General features: G+C 45.7%; 1 protein-coding gene across 1 annotated transcript in view; it reads right to left on the reverse strand.

Annotated features, from left to right (window-relative positions):
- Positions 1-6720, reverse strand: part of PROZ (protein Z, vitamin K dependent plasma glycoprotein) — a 13648-nt gene extending 6928 nt beyond the window's left edge. Inside the window, exons 1-3 of the mRNA XM_084844575.1 lie at positions 6615-6720; positions 3826-3989; positions 2600-2624 (exon numbers count right to left, since the gene is read on the reverse strand). Coding sequence (XP_084700701.1) covers positions 2600-2624; positions 3826-3989; positions 6615-6684 — 259 coding nt within the window. The 5' untranslated portion in view covers positions 6685-6720. The remainder of the gene's footprint in view (positions 1-2599; positions 2625-3825; positions 3990-6614) is intronic.
- Positions 6721-14049: the final 7329 nt, after the last annotated feature.

Consider the following 14049-nt stretch of genomic DNA (forward strand, 5'->3'; position numbering starts at 1 on the left):
ATGATGTCAAACATTGCAACAATCAAGTTATCTGTTCCAGAGAAGAAGACAGCACCTTACAAGCACCTGCCTCTAAACTGCTTAAAATTCCCCCTCCCACCCACTTGCTTGCTGCAGCGGAAGGGGAGAGAACTAAGGGCCAAAACAGACATTGCTTTAAATCCGTATCTAGCAACTACAACTTCTTCCATTTTTTATTCTAGAGTAGGCACAGGGCCCCTTAATCTGGATTGGGACCATAGCATGAGGACAGGAGGGCTGCTTTTAAGATCTGGCTCCCCCCCCATGCCACCTACTCTAGAGTAAAAATGAAAACAAGATATAGCTGCTAGATACAGATTCGAAGTAATGTCCGTTTTGGCTCTCACTCTCCCCTTTTCCCCTCTAACTTGTGGCAAGCTACTGTGGCTGCAAGCCAGGTGTGAGGAATTCTGGGAAAGGTAGGTTTCACAGCATGACTCACAGACTATAGCCCTATTCAGACGACCTTCTTACCGTGAGCATCTCTACACCAGCTTAAAATCCCACATTTAAAATGGGGCTTTCTGCTTCCGTTTTAAGTGAAGGATCCCAACGGACTCCCTTTACACGTGCTTCCTTTCCCCCCTCCCCTTTCCCCCTCCTTCTCCCCCATAGCTGAGTCTTCCATTATCTTTCATTGATCTTGCTCCTCTTCTTGCAGCTTTTCCTTTTTCACGGTGGGGACTCAAGCGGAACACAAGTGGGCGAATTTAATAGGGCTTCTTCCCCCTGTCCTGCGCTGCCTTGCTCCACACTCAGAAGAGGAGCGCAGAGCGGCAAAAACGGGACATTTCAGGGGGCGTTCCAGGGTGGGGAAGGTGGAAATGCCAGTCCAACACATCCTATGTGTCATCAGACAGCTGCCTCCCCTGCTCCGCCTTCCCATGGCTAGACTGCCGAAATTGGCTGTCTAGCTGCAAATGCAGGGTGGCTGAAGAGCAGAGGGGATGATCCCCTCCATGCTTCTCCTACCCTGGATAGGCAGTCTCAACAGCAGGATAAAACCTCTGTGTGAAGAAGCCCTATTAAAGCCCAGGCTCCCAAACTTACTCACAGAAGTTTGCAGGCCTTTTAGATGACGTTGTGAACCTCCAGGGCATCTTCTGCACTAAAAGACCCTTATTCCATTGTTTAAAAGATCAGAGATAATGAGCTATTAAATTGCAGGATTTTAGGATGGTGTAGAGATGCTCTAGCTCATGATCTCTGATCTATTTAACAGTGGAATAAAGGTCATTTAGTGCAGGAGACCCCCTGGAGGTTAATGGTGTCCTCTAAAGGGCCCACAAACTTCTCTGAGTGAGCAATCTCAATAGCAGGATAAAAGCTCCATGTGAAGAAGCCCCATGTGGAAGAAATGCGTGAGGAAAAGGAGTGCCCCAGCCCCGCCTCTCTACTGTCACATCATCACCCTCTACTCATGGAGGGCAACTGTCTGAAGAGGAGAGCCTCCTGTATCCATTGAGTCTCTCCATGCAATTAAGAACCCTCAGGGAAATCAGGGTTCTTAATTGCGTGGAAATCCCCCATGGATACAGGAGGCTCTCTTCTTCACAAAGTCACCCTCGCTGCGTACAGAGCAATGACCATGACATCAGAGGTGGCCAGGACTAAGGCACTCCCCCCTTCGCATGTTTAAAGGACATGCTTAGAGAAAACCTGAACAGGGCTTCTATTTCCCAGCACTTCTGGCATCTGGCTCACAGTTGTAGCAGCATGCCAATTGCCGGATGTGTTTTTACACAATTGGGCATGGAATAAACCAAGCTATTTGCTAGGGCCAGCCCAAGATATATAGCACCCCCCTTCACATGCAGAAGCTGACTGTGTTACACTAACGCTGGAACCAGGATTGAATCCTCCACCCCACCTGAGAGCAACAGACTTGTTTGAATGGCGCAGAACAGACCATATGGCACACACAGTCCTATCCTCCAAGAAAGGCGAATGCCCCAAGATGTTCAGGAAGAATGACTAGGGCGGGGCTGCTACTGCTGCGCTGCCCTCCAGCACTGGTCATCTGAGGCAGTTGCCTCATTCTGTCTAATGGTAAAGCCAGCCCTGGGTTGTTGTTTTTTTGCCAAGTTTGAAGGATATAAGTAAGTTTTCCAAGCCCAATTATCTCTTTCAAAGAAGGGAAAGGGGGTGAGATAGTGGCTCCCAACTGAGCCATGGATTTAAGGAGCACTCCCCCATCACCTTTCCCCAGTTGAGAAAAGCAAAGGTAGAACAGAGCCAGCTCTGGACTGAACCATCACCTGAAGGAGCTGCTCCTCAAGAGGACAGTTCAGTGGGCTTTGTCCATTGCTCACCTTCCCTGACTGGGTATGGCGAGGGGCAGGCAAAACCGGCTCCACAGTCTTGCCTTTTAGACTGTGGCCCCACCCACTGTTGACATGTGACCGCCACCATGCTTTTCCAGAGCCAATTTGTCGCTTGAGCCCAAAGAGGTTCCCCACCCCGTCACAGTATGTACTCTATTGTGGACAGTATAAGGAACCACTCCAACAAAGACCATCATGTTAACTACAATACGAACATCCACAGTTCTGAAATGATAAATGTAAAGTCTACTTACCAAAATAACCATTCCAAAACTGATCCTGGAAAAAAAATTATAATTGTTTTGTTTTCAATGGATGATTTAAAAAAAAGTTTGCTAATAACACGTTGTTATAGGATTACTATTTGAGTGTTCTGACAGAGTCTGGGATTGGACATAAAATGGCTAGGGGGGCCAGAATATCTGCTTAAAATTCCTTAATAGCAGGGTGGGGAACAATTACATATGGAAGGCAATAGGTTCCCTACCCCTGCTATAGTATATATATACTAGAGATACTTTACTAACGTATTCCCGCTACTCACTCATCCACTTGCTCACAAAAAGGAGAGTAAGGAGACACATGAAACTGGTATATAAAATTAAAGGTGTGGAAAAAGAGGATAGAGATTGATCATATTATAATATTAGAACCTGGGGTCAACCTCTCTTATAATATTAGAACCTGGGGTCATCCCATGAAGCTGAATGGCGGGAGATTCAGGACAGATAAAAGGGAATATTTCCTCATACTGCACATAGTTTAACTATGGAATTCGCTACCACTGGATGTTTTGATGGCAGTGAATCTGGAAGGTTTTAAAAGAGGGTTAGATAAATTGATGAAGGAGAAGGCTCTCAGTCAGGCTTGCTATATGCTACCTCTGGGATCAGTGGCAGTATGCTTATGTACACCAGTTGCTGAGGAACATGAGGGCGCGGGGAGCTATTACACTCATGTCCTACTTATGGGCTTCCCACATAGGATTGTGTCCTTAGAGGCAGGGATGTAAGAAGGGGAGACTTCCATCCCTTGCCTACCTCTTACCCCTGCCAAGAAAGTTCTCATTCCAGCTCCCTAGTATAAGTGGAATTGCTGGGGTGCTGATACCATGGCCTTCCATTGTACTAGCAGCCTGTTTATGAACTGTGTGAAGCTAGCACAAAAGTGCTTAGTTGGGATAAAATACATTTAGGATTGAGGTGTAAACTGCCTTAAAGCAAAGTGTATCAACTTCAGGTATTGCAATGGCACTGACACCTTTTTCTGTTTTATCTACTTGCAATGATTGAGTAACATACCTGGAATCCAGATGTCATGCCACAGTTTATGATTTTGCAGTGCAGGAGTCATTGCACCTCTAGGTTCACTGAATTCACTGTTAATTCAGCAAATCTTACGATTTGGGCCATGCATTGATTTAAATGCCAGCACTGTGGCTTGACTAATATGTATGGAAAAGTCAGACAAGAATACATACGGTTTTTTCTGTGTCTTCAAATGCTTCTCTTGCCTCTTCATATGAACACCTTTCTTCAAGACATTCTCTTTCCAGATTACCTTGGAAGATCTCTTCAACAATTATGGTACCGGCACGCTTTGATCTTGCAATGACGTTATTTGCATCGTTGGCTGATAGGAACACTGAAGTGGAGGATGGGTGAGAAATCAGATTTATCCATACCCCACATGGGTCCAGCCTCTAATGCATGGAAGGGCTAGCACAGAGTTCAGTAGAACCTTGGTCCTAATTCTCTTGGTGTGTTGGCATCACAGCATGTCTGGCCATTACAAAGAAACAGAGATCTATATAACTTGCACTGCAAGAGAAAGAGGTTGGATGGGGATATAGCAGGAGAATGTACGAGAAGAAGAATGTTACCTCCAGTATCAGAGGCAGTACACCAGTTGGTGGGGAACATGAGTGGGAGGGTGCTGATGAGCTTGTGTCTTGTTTGTGGGTTCCTGGTCAACAGCTGGTTGGCCACTGTGTGAACAGAATGCTGGACTAGATGGACCCTTGGTCTGATCCAGCATGGCTCTTCTTATGTTCTTAAGAATTACTTATTTCACAGTATGCAAATTTGTAAGATGCACAAATGACAACCCTTGATTGACCACTTAATCCTTCTGTAAGGATGTATGCAGCTTGCATGTCAGCATACAATATACAACACATCTTGAATCAATAGCAAATCTTATTAAAGCAGTACCATTCTGCTAACTGAGAAGGGGGCGAAGAATTGACTGGCACTTCACTTCCTGGTACTGTGTTTCGAACTAATGTGTGCTTCTGTCATCCTAAACACTCCAGGGACAACGTGATGTTAAATGTGGCTCTGCACTTAATGTGCTTGGGATTGATATTGAGATTGTAAGTCTGTCTGTATGTACGTATTTCTAAGAGTTAGTGTTAATCTTCAGGATCCCTCCACTTGGTCATACAAGATACATTTACAAGTGGAGTAAGGGATGCATCTTGTCTCTAGTGCGCAGTTGGCCATTTTCAGGATAGGGAGGTTTATTATTAACTTAGTGTCAGGCAATTATGTTTTTCTAGAATATCTATTTTAAAAATTTATTTTGAGACATGTATGTTCTGCCTTTCTTCTTAGGAGCTAAAGGCCTCCCCATTTTGTGAGGTAGGTTAGGCAGAGAACTAGTGACCGGCCCAGGTTCATCCAGTGAGACATGGGAGGCATCTGCTGGTTCTCCTCAGGCAGCAAGATGTCTTGGGCCAGCCCTGGCTGTGTGTGTGTATGTGTCCTGTTCGGCTGTTGTGTCTGAGTGAGTCAGTCTGTGTCTCTCTTGAGTGATTGTATGAGTGTGAGAGTTTGTGTGTGTCTATGTGCTTATATGCTGTAAAAGGGGAAGCTTGTGCTTGTATTTGGATACTCTATCATGGACACAATATTGGTCTTTCCAGGAAAGCATGGAAGATGATGTCCACTAAAACATATAGTAAATAATGTTTTTGCATTATAGTTGTACATAAACTAGCTTTCTTTGACTGCCACTGCATGCACAAATGTGTGTGAGTTCAGTACTGGAGGCAGAGTGGACTACAGATAGCTACCCTCAGGGCCCATCATGGCCTTGATCCAGCCCTGGGAAAGTTCAGCTCCCCTCATCCGATACACTTCCACTGGTAAAAATACTGCCCACCCCACTTCTCTCTCTCTCTCTCTCTCTCTCTCTCACACACACACACACACACAGACACACTATATACATGAACAGTGCAGATACAGGAACAATAAACATGACCAGTTCCATCATGTCTGGGACTCAAAGCAACAGTATACATGGTTTTCCTAACTAAACCAAGATTATCTCTGTACAGGAAAACCATCATATATGAAGCAGCCCACCTCTCTTTGTGATTAATCCCACATGGAAAGACACAGTGAAATAGCAGGGTAAGTAGCAGTATAGGTAAGAAGGCATCTACATTTGTAGTAAACTACACACTACAGTGTGCAGCTGAACCTCACCATTTTGTCTACTTTAGTGTAAGGTAGTCACTGCACACAGTTAGGGGAGGTTTAAATCTTTCCACCCATCCACTCCCCCCACACACATACCCCTCCATGGGAACTAAAAAAAAAAGAGAAAAATCATTCCATCAGTTACAGCTTCTTTAAAAATGAAAAGCTCTCTACATGAAAATCTATACACTTATCAATTACATTTTCAAAGTGGTGTGTGTGTGTTCCTGTTCAACATATTTGATATGATAATGTCTTGCAAATACTGTTTTCCTCATATTCCTCAGTTAACACATTTTGCAAATGGGCTGCAATCCTATACATACCTACCTGAGAGTAAGTCCTATTGAACTCAGTGGGCCTGACCTGTGAGTAGACATGTATAGGATTGCCCTGTCATTTTACCTTGAAGCACTAAGAGGAATGTTAAGCCTTTAAAAAGTGGTCTCTTAAATTAGTTAAGTGGCAGCAATAATTATTTCTAGGTGTCACCTCTATTCAGGTATAGCTTGCCCCTTTCTTCTTTTCTGATTTATTTTTGCACTCCTCAGTATATAAGCTAGTTTTATGTACATCACAGAGTACTGCCTTTGTGGGTCAGAGAAACTAAGTTTCCAACTAAACATTAACTAAAGATCTTAAGGAAGAATTGTTTGGGGTGGGAGGGTTAACTCTCAAAGGCACCCATTACTGACAAGTCACAAATGCCCCCTATGTTCTCATTTGTTTTTTGAAAATTAACATAAAGTCAAATTATTACTGTGTGGACAAAACACCATACCTGTCAGGTCTCCCTGATGAAAAACGAAGGCAAACAAGAGAAACTGTATTGTCCAGTGCTGAGTTCCCATTTTTGTTCCCTTGGAATAGTTAGCTGAATTTTGCCTGCTTAGCAGTTGTTCTTTGGTAGAGTTACTGGATAACTAAAGTTTAAAGTTCAGAAACCCATTTTAAAAAAGAAGAAAACAGAGGGGCAATGAGAGGACCTAGTGTCAACAACTGGAGACTTTTTGGTGGCGGGAGGGCGGAGAAAGGTTTCCCAATTGTCAGCTGTGGTAATAGAAAGATAAGGGGCTAAAACAACTTATCTTCCATTTCAGAAAGTGTGATTCTGACCTTGATTGTAAACATTGCACAGCCTTGTTAGATAGGATACTATACAGAAGAGCACTACTCAAAACCTAGAAAATGTTATTGAATCCTGAAGCCAATTGATGAGGATGAAAGCAACTAAACACTGTTTTCTGGCTTTATGAACAGGATTGTTGCTATTAATGTTCAATCAAGAGCCAGGATGGCATATTTTGTCATCTCTGGATTGCTCAACACATGATTACTCACAGGTGAATGTCATCAGTGGCCCAGAATTACAATCCTTTGCAGAGCAGCATCTCCAGAAGTGTGAAAGAGGGATACAAAACATTTTAGACCAGCTGTTTCCCTGTTGGCTCCATCACTTCTTCTAATACCAAACTTGGTGGTCTCATGAAAGTACTGGGAGGTACTTTTCAGATGGCCATATTGCTGGATCTATCAGCTTTACCGATGGCTCATTCTCCAGAGAGTGGGTGTTCATATGCAAATTTCCAAGTATGCTGGCTACAGAATCGGACTCAAAGAGTGCTTATCCACGGTACCTTCTCAAACTGGGGAGAGGTAACGAGTGGGGTACCGCAGGGCTCAGTCCTGGGCCAAGTGCTCTTCAACATTTTTATTAATGACTTGGAGGAGGAGGTGCAGGGAATGCTGATAAAATTTGCAGGTGACACAAAATTGGGCGGGATAGCTAATACTCTGGAAGACAGAAACAAAATTCAAAGTGATCTGGATAGACTGGAGCGCTGGGCAGAAAACAACAGAATGACATTTAATAGGGATAAATGCCAAGTTCTGCACCTAGGAAAAAGAAGCCAAATGCACAGTTACAAGATGGGGGATACGTGGCACAACAACACTACAAGCGAGAAGGATCTTGGAATTGTTGTCAATCACAAGCTGAATATGAGCCAATAATGCGATGTGGCTGCAAAAAAAGCAAATGCTATCTATCTATCTATCTATCTATCTATCTATTGAATTTATTGATCGCCCATCTGGCTGGTCACCCAGCCACTCTGGGCGATGTACAGCGTATAATAAAACAGTTTAAAATAATAAAATTCTACAATAAAAACGTTTTCTAAAATACCCTAACCCACCCCAAATGCCTGCCTGAACAACCACATTTTTAATGCACGGCGGAAGCTCATTAAAGAGGGGGCATGGCACAGTTCCCTAGCTAGAGAGTTCCACAGATTTGAGGCCAACGCAGAGAAGGCCCTTTCCCTCGTCCCCACCAGTCTAGTTGTCCTGTCTGATGGGACAGAGAGAAGGCCATCCGAGGCTGATCTTGTTAAGCGGCCTGTCTGGTGTTGCTGGAGGTACTCCTTAAGATAGGCTGGGTTGGAACCATATAGGGTTTTAAAAGTCAAAACCAACACCTTGAATTTGGCCCGGAAAACAACTGGTAACAAGTACAGCTTTTTCAGCACCGGAGTGATGTGATGTCGCCGGCAGCTGCCTTTAATCAGGCGAGCCACCGCGTTCTGTACCAGCTGCAGCTTCCAAACCGTCTTCAAGGGTAACCCCACGTACAGCGCATTACAGTAGTCTAAACGAGAGGAGACCAGGGCATGTACTACCGATGGGAGCAGATGGTCAGGAAGGAAGGGGCGCAGCCGCCGTATCAGATGGAGTTGATACAGCACTGCCTGGCTCACAGCTGACACCTGAGCCTCCATGGACAGCTGGGAGTCCAAAATGACCCCCAGGCTGCGGACCTGGTCTTTCAAGGGTAGCCGTACCCCATTCAACACCAGGTCAACATCCCCCAGCCTCCTCTTGTCTCCCACCAAAAGTACCTCGGTCTTGTCAGGGTTCAGCTTCAGCTTATTCCTCCCCATCCAGCCACTCACCGTCTCCAGACATTTGGACAGGGATTCTACGGCCAACCTTGGTGAAGATTTGAACGAGAGGTAGAGCTGCACGTCATCTGCATATTGATGACACCGCACCCCAAACCCCCTGATGATAGCCCCCAGCGGCTTCACATAGATGTTAAATAGCATCGGGGAGAGGATGGAACCCTGTGGCACCCCACAAGTGAATGGCCACGGGTCTGTAACCTCCTCTCCCAGTGCTACCCTCTGGTACCTGCTGGAGAGGAAGGACTGGAACCACCGCAATATGGTGTCTCCAATGCCCAACCCCTCCAGGTGGTCCAGGAGGATACCGTGGTCAATGGTATCAAAAGCTGCTGAGAGGTCAAGGAGAACAAGGAAGGAGCATTCACCCCTATCCAGAGCCCTCCTCATATCATCCACCAAGGCGACCAAGGCCATTTCTGTCCCATGTCCAAGCCAGAAGCCCGACTGAAATGGGTCTAGATAATCAGTTTCTTCCAAGTGTGCCTTCAACTGCATCGCCACCACCCGCTCAATCACCTTGCCCCAAAATGGCAGATTTGAGACTGGGCAAAAGTTGTTCAGAACTTGAGGATCCAAGGAGGGCTTCTTTAAGAGCGGTCTTATCACTGCCTCCTTGAGGGCTGATGGCATCACTCCCTCCTCAAGGGAGCTGTTCACCACCGCCCTGATCCCCTCACCCAGTCTCTCTCTACAGCCCATAATGAGCCAAGATGGGCAAGGATCAAGTAAGCAGGTGGTTGGCCTTACAGATGAAAGCACCTTGTCCACTTTATCAGAAGGAAGAAGCTGGATCCGATCCCGCAAAACCGGTTTGCCACAGGCCACCTCTTGCTCACTAACTGTATCCACAGCATGCAGAGTAACACTCCTAATCTGATCAATTTTATCTGCAAAGTGCCTTGCCAAGGCCTCACAGGAGGCCTTAGAATGCTCCAGTGGTTCCGGAGCCACAGGACCGACCAGGCTCCAGACCACTTGGAACAGCCTCCTGGGACAGGACTCTGCAGACGCAATAGAGGCAGCATAATATTCCTTTTTTGCTGCCTTCACCACCACATGATAGGCTGAAGATACAGCTCTAGCCCGTGTCTGATCATCTTTGGAGCGAGACTTCCACCACCAGCGCTCTAGCCATCTCACCTCCTGTTTCAGAGCTCGTAACCACAGATTGAACCATGGTGCAGTCTGAGCCCTGTTCACGAGGAGAGGGCGTTTCGCAGCTGCATTTTGGGCTGCATTAATAGAAGCATAGCTTCCAAATCCCGGGAAGTACTAGTTCCCCTCTACTCAGCACTGGTTAGGCCTCATCTGGAGTACTGTGTCCAGTTCTGGGCGCCACACTTTAAGAAGGATGCAGACACACTGGAGAAGGTTCAGAGGAGGGCTACAAAGATGATCAGGGGACTGGAAACAAAGCCCTATGAACATAAATTGAAAGAACTGGGCATGTTTAGCCTTGAGGAGAGAAGTCTGAGGGGAGATATGATCGTGCTCTTCAAGTACTTGAAAGGTTGTCACAGAGAAGAAGGCCAGGATCTCTTCTTGATCATCCCAGAGCGCAGGACACGGAATAATGGGCTCAAGTTACAGGAAGCCAGATTCCGGCTGAACATCAGGAAAAACTTCCTGACTCTTAGAGCAATACGACAATGGAACCCATTCCCTAGGGAGGTGGTGGGCTCTCCCACACTGGAGGCATTCAAGACGAGGCTGGACAGCCATCTGTCAGGGATGCTCTGACTTGGATTCCTGCATTGAGCAGGGGGTTTGACTCAATGGCCTTGTAGGCCCCTTCCAACCCTACTATTCTATGATTCTATGTTACACTATGTGGACACAGCAGACCAAAACTGACTCCATGTTGCGGCAAGTATTGTAAGACCCGTCACCTGCCCTTCTGCAGCAGCAGCTGAAAGTTGATTTGGTTCTGTAAACAGATAAGTACATAGATACAATGTGAACCACACACTAGCACTTACTTACAGTGACCTGGATTGCACAACACAACAACCCACCATGGCTGATCACACATGGTGGGTTGTTGTGTTATGCCAACCCAGAGTAGTTTCTGCAGGGTGGCTTATTTTTTCACAAACAAGCCACTCTGAGAATCCATGGCTTATTTTAGGGTTCTTGACAGTAGTGTAGTGGCAAATTCAGAAGTGCAGGGTCCTTTCGTGACAGTCACAGCCAAGCCCCCACACAGCCACACCCCCTTCTAAGATTGTACAACCTTGTAAGATATGTGTCCTTCAACTGGGATTCAAAAACAGTGCAGATGAGAGTGAGGCAGTAGTATTTCCATTGGATATCTGAGAAAAAATGCAGGGGTGTTAATCCTTTTCACCTACTCACTCATTCATTCAAACACAAACATTTTAGGTTCTCAAAATATGATGCTCTATGGAAGCTTCACCCTCTCAACTCAGCCCTCATGGACAGATCCCTTCTCATTTAAACAGCCCCCTTGCACACTCCCTTAGCACCCCAACATTACCCATTAGCCTTTCCTAAGCTCCTTCATTATATCTCTCCCATCCCTCAACAGAAACGTCCAACTGAACCACACACACACACACACCTTCTTTCTCCTCTCCCCCCAGCTGATTTTTTCTGTTTCCCTTCCCTCCACCAGGGTTTGTTTGCCCAGATACACGCCAACCTTGTACCAAAAAGTGTAGCTGACAGAGCAGGTTGCATTTGGGCAGAGAATGAACAGTGCAATCCAATGGGTCTTTATTTGGAATTAAATTTACATAGATCTTGGGAAGGCAGCTAAGGCTGCAGTCCTATGCACACTTACCTGGGAGAAAGCCCAATTGGCACTTGAACATAGTGGGACTGACTTCTGGACATGCATAGGATTGTGTGATCAATCCTAAAAACTGGCACAAACCAGCCACCGGCCCTGCCCCATAAGTAAATAATGGTGGCAGCACCCCCCCCCCCCACTGCCATGGCCAGCAGCAGTAGCAGCAGTCCTGAACGGGTGGTCGGTGTTGCAGGAGACGAGGGCAGCACAGAGCAGGGACGGGTGGAGAAGCCAAGAGCTGAGAAGGAGAAGGGGCGGGGGAGGCTGCAGAGCTCCCTCAGGTGGCTCCCTCTCTCATTCACTCCCTTTGTCCCTGCGTAGTAGACGAGAGGCAGCCAAGAGGCAGCCACCAGCACTCCCACTGCTCCCTCCTCCTTCCCTAGCAGACTGCGACCTGGCTGGGGGCTGGCTTAAAAAAAAGTGCAGAGCGAAGCCCTGGTGCAACCTGCCACCACTACACCGCTGGTTGTTGATATCCATGGTAGCTTGTTGTGTTGTCAGAAGCTGGCAGGGCAACCTTGTTGTGGGTTGTCAGGAGCAGCTATAGAGCTGGCTGGCCAAAGTGGCAAAAAATGAGGTAGGGGCTGAGGAAACAAGGAGTTCTGCCGCAAAGGCATCTGGGATACATGCCAGAGCCAGTCGGAGGACTGAGGGGAATGAGGGGCGGGGAAAACAAACCATGACAATCTTGATCATATGTCAGGTTAGTAAGCAACCAAGCAACCCATGGTGGCTTATTTGCAGGGTGGCTTAGTGTGATGTGTGAACCCTCCCATTGTCAGGCCGTGGTATGGATCTTTTGGGCTCCATCTATTGAGCTAGGAATGAAGCTACCCTTATTCCCTAGTCCCAAAGAGATTGCATGGAAATAAATCCAAGTGAAATTATTGCAACATGCTCTACATAATGGGTTTAGGATTGGAGTGCTTAAGAGTATAATTATTGTAGATTTATGTAACATTTGCATAGAGAGTGTGGCAGTCAAGAGTTAAAGTTGATGCGGTCTATTGTAAAACCTTGGACATGAACTCTTAGTTTTATTCTATTCAACCAAAAGCTCTGATCCCTTAAGGAAGGAAAAGTGCTAACATTTTTGGATAGTGTGTGTGTGTGTGTTTGTATATCTATATCTATATCTAATCTATCTATATCTCCTTTACTCACTTTCCTGTCCTTCCTTTGTGGTCTCTGCCACTGCCAAAATTTGATTGGGAGCGCCTTGCAGCGAGGACCTATATCTTTTGGTTTTGTTATTCTGTAAAATGTTACTTATGTCGATGCTTCCATATAAATCAATCAAATCATAGCATAGGTTCTCTCTGCATTCATGTAATGTGGCCACAAGGGGGAGGGAATGCACACAGTGTAAGGCCTCATCTGATGTCTGGCTGGACTAGTTTTCTACTGGGCTATATAGGATGGGGTAGTGTGGGTTACTTACTACAGAACAGGGCTGTAATTCCTTGATCACCATCAGGGAGCCCACATTACTTTTTGGATCTACTTTTTGCTTGAATCTAAACACATGCATTGGATTTAATAAACATTAGCCAATTTGCGTGATTTCTAATGGAAAGGTGATGTGTGTTTGTGGGTGTAGTTATATGGTGTTAATAGCATCTACCTAGTAGTAACGGGGCCAGGTGGTGGTGATGTTCATGGGAAGTAAAACTCCCTTCATACGACTAATTATAGGTGAAAACATTTTATCATGATCAGGTTTGGGGGTGGGTAGGACTGATGGGGCAGGCGGCCTTATAGAAAGTGCAAGCCATATTATAAGAAGATCTGCACAACTTTACCACTTCCCACCCCTTTCCGTGGCAGTTAAGGTCTCAGAACTGATTTGTCCAACAGTATTTTGGCAGGTACCTCCAACATTTTATTCAGCGCTCTCTCTCTCTCTCTCTCTCTCTCTCTCTCTCTCTCTCTCTCTCTGTGTAGAGCTAATAATAATAATAATAAGAAGAAGAAGTTTAGGGCACAATCCTATGCATGTTTAGGCAGGGAAAAAGTCCTACAATTCCCAGCTGGGTGTTGTAGGATTTTTTTTCTGTCTAAAACATGCATGTTCTCTCTAAACATGTACAGGATTGCACCCTTAGTTAGCTACTATCTATTAGTTAGGAAATGAAAAGTTACATCAGATTTTGAGTCATGGCTCAGCAACCGTGACACCACATTGCATGACCTAAATTAGACATACTCAGGAGTCCTTTCTGTTTCAGATTTTTGTTTGCTTCCTCAAACTGTAAAAGTGCCAAGTTATGTCTTCCTGGCTCACTGAGCAGATGTTTAAATGTATAAAAACGAAGAAGGATGCAAGGCTAAACATAGACAGAATATAAAAGCAGGGCTCACAAAACTCTGAGCCCATCTTCACTGCATAACCATCAGAGGAGCACAACAGCTTGTCAGCCTTGCCCCTCCAGACTATT

This window comes from Heloderma suspectum, chromosome 3 (assembly GCF_057233095.1).
Source record: "Heloderma suspectum isolate Gila_16-S chromosome 3, 16-S_ref, whole genome shotgun sequence".
NCBI classification, from domain to species: Eukaryota; Metazoa; Chordata; class Lepidosauria; order Squamata; family Helodermatidae; genus Heloderma; species Heloderma suspectum.